The sequence below is a fragment of the Hipposideros armiger genome, unplaced genomic scaffold (genome assembly GCF_001890085.2).
Source record: "Hipposideros armiger isolate ML-2016 unplaced genomic scaffold, ASM189008v1 scaffold_1010, whole genome shotgun sequence".
Lineage (NCBI taxonomy): Eukaryota > Metazoa > Chordata > Mammalia > Chiroptera > Hipposideridae > Hipposideros > Hipposideros armiger.
Window position 1 is genome coordinate 379061 of NW_017732360.1, and position 6780 is coordinate 385840.

Here is a 6780-nt window from a genome sequence, read left to right on the forward strand (position 1 = left end):
GACACACATCCTGTGGCACTCACCCAGAGAACATGTACATCAGAGGGGTTCCTGTTCGTTGCAGGTTTAAAGAAACTGGGAATAAAAGGAGAATTAAATTCTCCCTGGGCACATGGCTTTCTTGTTCACCATGTCAGTTCTTTGTAGATGGTTTCGTGAGGGGTAGAAAAAACATTCCCAGAGCAGGGGCTGCTTCTCAGAGGGAGTGCTTCCACTCCCCTCCATGACTTCAGGAAGAAGGCACTGGTCCTCGCTGGTCGTCTCTGGGCGCCATCATCACTTTCGGCTGGCTCAAGGAAGGGGCCAAAGCCGGGCAGTAGGCCACCCATGGAAGAGGTGGAGGAAAAGGAAAGAACTGACCAGTAGCTGGGAGTTTTGACAGAGCTCTTATCAACTTGACTGCATAGAATCTGAACAGAATAACCTCTTTTGTGAGCAATGTGTTTTACTCTCGGCCACAATATTGTCTCGTGGCTCTTAAGTCACATGTTTAAAGTCTTCTAAACAGGATACCATTGTCCTCTCTGAAGCAGTACCCGTTATGCTGTTCCCCTTCACCCCTGTCAGCCAGGCTGTTCTTTTAGGTTCAGTCCTCACCCCACCACCCTCATCCCCACCTCCCAGGCAAGCTTTCTGGATCTAGGAACAGTCAGGTCCCCACTCCTTTTTCTTCTGGTGTCTCTTATGCAGGACTTGCTCTGGTTGTGGGGATTTTCATGATTCAAATAGGGTTTATTAATTAGAAATATGATTGTCCTCTGCAGACGAATATTGCCTATAATAGGATCTAACTGTGTGACTTTGTTTTTTCATAACAGCAGATATCCCTTCAGTTAAAGAGACATGCACTTTTTAATTTTTTTTTTTTAAGTTTAGAGGATGTTAATAAGGTGTTGGTGGCGCTAGGACCTTTAACCCAGATCAAGAACTATAGATTTGCTCAATGATGATTAGGTTTCATAGCTGTCTATTGGAAACATGGAAAGAAAAGAAATTAAAGCAACTTTAATGCTGACAGTTCCAGTGAGAAAAATCATTTTGTTAACATGAATCTGAAATTGTGTCCACAACTCCATTTCTTTCCATTCAAACAACTATTTTATATTCAATTTATAATCAAGCAATTATTAATAATTTATAATCATTTTGTATAACGTGTTTCTTTGGAGCATAGAAGTCCTACTATTGCAAAGCAGATGGGACCTGTGTGCAGAATGTAATACATGATATTCTAACTTGGGGGATGCAAATCTATCGCTCACTAGACTGTGATCTCCTTAGGTTCAGAAACTCTGTCTTTTCATCTCTCATTCCGGGGCCACGGTGATCAACTGAACATGTGCATATGTTCTGGTATTACATCTCAGTTCACGCCCGCACACCCTGTGCGCCCCACACGCCACCACTGAAAGTTGTAACACTGCCATTGTAAAGACAACGATCTGTAGAGCAAGTCTCTTGCCACCATCATACCCCACGCGGCCTGGCCGCTCCAAGCGCCCTCCTCCCACTGGGAGTTGTTCATCGGGTTCTCGTTTTCTTTCCACATCAGGAATCCTCCTCATGATGTCCTTGTGCCGTGAGGTGCACGTGTATGAATACATCCCGTCGATCCGGCAGACGGAGCTGTGCCACTACCACGAGCTGTACTACGACGCCGCGTGCACGCTGGGGGCGTACCACCCGCTGCTCTATGAGAAGCTGCTGGTGCAGCGCCTGAACACGGGTGCCCTGGGGGACCTGCACCGCAAGGGCAAGGTTGTCCTGCCCGGGCTCCGGGCCGTGCGCTGCCCTGTGCGCCGCTCTTGAATAGAGGGACTCCTGGAATCCATGTGCAATAAGGTACTACTGACGTACTCTGAGTCACAAAAGAATACTTGAAGATGTGTTTTAGGCAATGTCGTCTTGATTCTTTAAACTGTAAGTTAGTGGTGGCCACGAGAATTCTTCTCTTTCTAAGCCATTGAGTATTTATTACTATTTTGAATAGAATAATGGAATTGAAAGGGGGGAGGGGTAAAAAAAACCAAGAAAGATGAAAAAAAAAGAAAAGAAAAAAAGATAGCGGGGGAGAAAAAGCAAATGCATAACACAAGGGTACTATACTGTCAAAATTGGTAAGCCTTTCTCTGCCATGGGCACCACTTAACAACGTTGGTTTCAGTGATACACCTGGCACTATGAAATGGTTTATACCTAGAAACACCAATGGTAAGGTACAGTATCTGTAGCGTTAGTGTGTCACTTGTACATGCATTCATCATTAAAGATCCTAGAGTTGATGACGAACGTCTGAATTATCGCTCAGATGCGTTTATTTTAACAGTAAATTCCCCAGTATGTCCTACAAGGTGCTCGTGTTTCCAAACCATTGATTCACCATCTCTCCTTCTCGCCGCCCCCTGAATGCTTTGTGCTTTGTGTATCAGGGCACATTTCTAAAACCATAGAGCATCCGAGTTGAGCAGTTCAAGATAAAGCCAACCCCGGAACAGCACCACAGAGGAGAGACACTGTTTTCCTGCAGCATTTCCTTACTTGACTAGGAATATCACCCAGACAGAAAGAAGCATCCCTGGCAAGGAATACAGAATCACGCGGCTGTAGGGCAGCCTGGCCTCAGCTTTTTCGCCTTGTACCTTCTCACCTGCCAGTCCCCGTCCCCCTCCCCCCCCCACAGCCTTTCACAGTTTCAGGCACTGAGGATTATGACACCCCAGTGGGAGAGGGCTCCTTCCAATCCAGAAGCAGCGTTTCGGAGCAGTAACCCTATGCTTCTGGGGATGCACACCTATCTCTTTTATATGGGTTTCTTGCAAGTAAGTATTGGCTATTGCAACCCAAAAGTGATTTAACAGTCACTAGTTCTTTCTGCAGATGGACATTTAGGAATTCCATCCTTGTTTTCACAGATAGGTTTATGTCAGCAACATAACAAAGCCATATAATTAAATAAAATTGTGTGAAAGCATGGCTCTTTAACAACAAGGAAAACACGTATACGCTTCAGAGGGAAAGGCAGCTAGTGGGAAAATTGTCATCCCAGTGCATTAGCTATATTCAGTTTCTGGTTTTTTTAATCTCAATTTTTGTCACTGATACATTGAAAAAAATTTTGATATGAACACAGTGAAACATACATTATGGGAGACCTTAATTAAACATGCTATTATTTCAATATATAACCAAAACATAGCTCAGTGGTATGATTAAGATTTCTTGGCAATGACCATAGCAGCTTAATTAAATATGTTCTCCCTTGCAAGTGTGTGAATGTCAGGAGAGTTTATGGAAAGTTTTGTTGTTGTTGCTGTTGTGCCAGGGTTGTTTTTCTCCTGAGCCTGCTTTCTTGAGCAAGAATGATTTACAGAAACTGACAGTTGTTTGGTTAGCCTGCTCAGCAGAAATCCTGTTGGATAAGAGACATCTCCTATGGTTTACTATAGGGATGACAGTGGGAGTCACTGAAAAGTTTCAGTCATGGCAATGTCACTAAAAGCCCATTTGAAAGCTTTGTTTCTAGATCTGTGAGAAGGGTGGATAACTTTGTCCTACACGTTAGCCTGTATCTGAGCAGACATGGTCAAGTGACTCTTCTCCCCAGTGTCCTGAAAGAGATTGGCCTTGTCCCCATGTTTAGTGAGCAGTGACTGGATGCTGGAGAGGCAGCTCTGACGCAGGGCGCGCGGTGCTCCCGCAGCTTTTGTTTCTCCCGGCGCCTTCCAGGCTCTGCCTTCAAATGCCCAGGACCCAGAGGTTTCCTTGATATTTGTCCTAGTGGATTTCCTCACTGGCATCCTTATTACCAGGACAGCCCCCTTTGATGACATGAGAAATTGGTTAGAGGAAAGTTTATTGGGGTCAGAATAAATATTCAAGTTCAGAAGCCCCAGAAAACACTTCAGAGGTTTTGAAATAGCGTTATGCTGTAACGCATGCACTTTTAAAAAGTACGTTCAGTCTCACTGAGGTTGTAAGAAAGACTGAAGAGCATAAAGGAAACTTAATTAAAATTTTTGAATTTATTATGGCCTTGGGAATCAGGGTCTGTTAAACATCCCAAAAATGTGGTACACATATTAATAATATTAATACAGTGTAGGCTGGGCATTCATTCTTCTATTTAAAAGTTTAAATTGATTAGTTTCTCAAAATATTAGGCAGCTAGAGTTAACATGATGACTGCTTCTAGTATTAACCAAATTGGGTCTAAGTGGCAATACTTGGCCAGACTTTGATTAAGTCTTTATATGCTAATTTACTGGACTGCAGTAAACACACAGGCCTTTTGTGGCATAGTTAACGGTAAATGGTGTCCTGCAGTCCCTCCAGGCTCTGCCCCTTCCAAAACCCTCCCTCCTCTTCTGCGAAGGGTCGCTAATAAAATCCTTATGGTGCAACCTGAAGCCATTAAGTGTCCCTTTTTTCACTCTCAGGACTAACAAAGGTCACATTGCTTTATATTTCAAAATAGTTTCATTTGATTTTTTTTTGTTTTTGTTACCACAAAGAAACAAGTATTGACCAAGAATGACAGCTCACCTTTATCTAGATTCTTCCTAACTCCTTTCACCAGTCCCTCCACCAGGGACAAGGGTAAGGCTTAGCAGTTGTGGCATTCTCACTGTCCCCGTGGAATGCAGTGCTGGCCCTGTGTACCCGAACTTCCCCACTAAGTCTTCACAGAGCTGCTTTTATCAAGAATTTCGTGCATGAGGTGGTCAATTACAAGTTGTATGTCAGCCTCATGCAACCTCAGCGGTGTGCATTAAAATGCGCCAAGTGAGGGGCTTTTGCACATCTGTCAGTTACTGGGTCTTTCCTTGTCCATCCGGACACACAACTCAAGGAACCCAGCTTCAGCACCAGCACCTCCCATGTGTCTCGTGCCCTCAGTCTCAGCCAGACACTTACTCAATCCAGGACTCTCTGGTAATCACCTGTCATTGTAGCCACAGCATCTTGACAAAGCAAAGCTGAAATAATCATTAGCATTTTCAAAATTGGGAAGTAAAAGTAACTGCTTAAAGCTACCATGGGGTCTCTCTGTTTCGTGTTTATGAGCCAGTTCATTCTGGTGGAACAGGTAAATACCTTATGCTGTTGGCTGACCCTTCTAGGCAGGAACACTTCCATCCACTGAGTTAATTAGGTCCTGTTTGGCTACATTAGGTGGAATCAGCCTCACATGGGTAATGGTATGTGATGGAAGAATTTTGTATGCACAAATGACATGATTAAAATTCTCTCTCTAGACTTTCTTAGAGATCAACTCATGGTGCATGTTTGAGGCTGGTGGCCAAAGTGAGCTGGTCCCATTTCTGCTTAGCTATGGGAAGAAAAGAGAAAGGAGATAGGGGAATTATCGAGAAATATATGACTAAATATATGGGCCACATAGTCTCTGAATATATTCTATTATACTGTCTGTTTCGACCGCACGCTTTTTTTCTGATAGTTCAGAACTCTCTCCAGTGGTTACACAACTGATGAAAGCAGCTACATTTAGAAGTGAATTGCTTAGATAAAGTATGCCTGAGTTCACCTTTGTTTTTTATATTCTGGATATTTCCATTGTGAAAATATTCTGCATGTTTGTGTCACTGGGGCATCATTTACACAATAGGTAAATGAAAGGTATTTCTCTGTCAATTCAAGGATAAAGTGTAAGTGCTGATTCTTATTTTATTCAATTAATGAAACCTTTTAATAAGAAAAATTAACCCGGCATATTCCTCTACAAGCTTGGGCTAGTGGAATGTAAAGAATTAAAGACATTGATATAGTTCTTACTCTTGTTATAAAAAGTGTGCATGTAGATATAGTTATATAATTGCATATATACATATCTGCACACATGGTTGGTTTTATATTGTCTTTTTTCATCACACTTTATTTCTGAAAATTTTATAATAAATTTTATTTTAATTATGCAAACACCAGTTTTTTAAGAGAAGAAAGCAGATGTTATACGTTCTTCTGTTAAAAAAAAAAAGTCTTCCCATACACTCATACTTTACCCATTCTGCCTCCATTAAAAAGTATGGCAGAAATATTTCAAAGGCACTCTGAAGGTAGAACCACTGCCTGAAGATGGTGTCCTAGTCAGAAGCCTTTCTTTCACTCTGAACGTCAATGAGAAGTTTACAGCTCATGGCTTTTACAAGATTAGGGAAAGAAACAGTTATTGGTTCTGTGGAAAATATTCTTCTTAGTAGGTAGGTTTCAAGCAGATTAACTGCCTTGGTAGCATTAACACCTAACATTTCTGGTACCACACATCCTGTTTTACCCTAGATAAACATACTTATGAAATTTTTCCCGTGGAAACCAGTGAACTTTTTTAACAGCTTTGGGAATTTTTTTGTATGATAATTTTTAAAATGAAATGTGTACTCTTCAAACTAATTAAGGCTTGAGGTTTTCCAGGAGTCACATTTTAAAAGTGTTTGTACACATTTTAACATTTTGATATTTTCTATTTTGGTTTTGTATATTTTTATGTATACACAGTGTACAGACTTTTTCTTGTAAATAAAACATGTTTTCATTTGTCTAGACATTTCTCTGTTTTAATTTGTAGAAGTTGTAGAAACAAATGAGCGAGTGGCAAAATAATGAGCTGTCCCTAGAAAAAAATGGCATGAAGTCAAAATCTAATTAGAAGTCTGTAAAAGACATAATGACAGCATGCCTTCCAACTGTGAGTGTTGAGGCACCTGAGTCTGAAAACCAGAGGTGGGGTTGCTTGTCTTTGTCCAGGGGCTAATCGCCACATGC

At 41.6% G+C, this 6780-nt stretch overlaps 1 protein-coding gene across 5 annotated transcripts in view; it reads left to right on the plus strand.

Moving 5' to 3' along the window:
• Positions 1-6780, plus strand: part of ST6GAL2 (ST6 beta-galactoside alpha-2,6-sialyltransferase 2) — a 108500-nt gene that overhangs the window by 70788 nt on the left and 30932 nt on the right. For 4 of the 5 annotated variants that reach the window (XM_019631557.1, XM_019631556.1, XM_019631560.1 and 1 more), the window contains one exon: positions 1553-5883. In XM_019631557.1, the coding sequence (XP_019487102.1) occupies positions 1553-1809 (257 nt within the window). In that variant the 3' untranslated portion in view covers positions 1810-5883. Of the gene's footprint in view, positions 1-1552; positions 5884-6780 lie in introns of those variants that run through there. The other variant, XM_019631561.1, reaches the window with a different exon arrangement.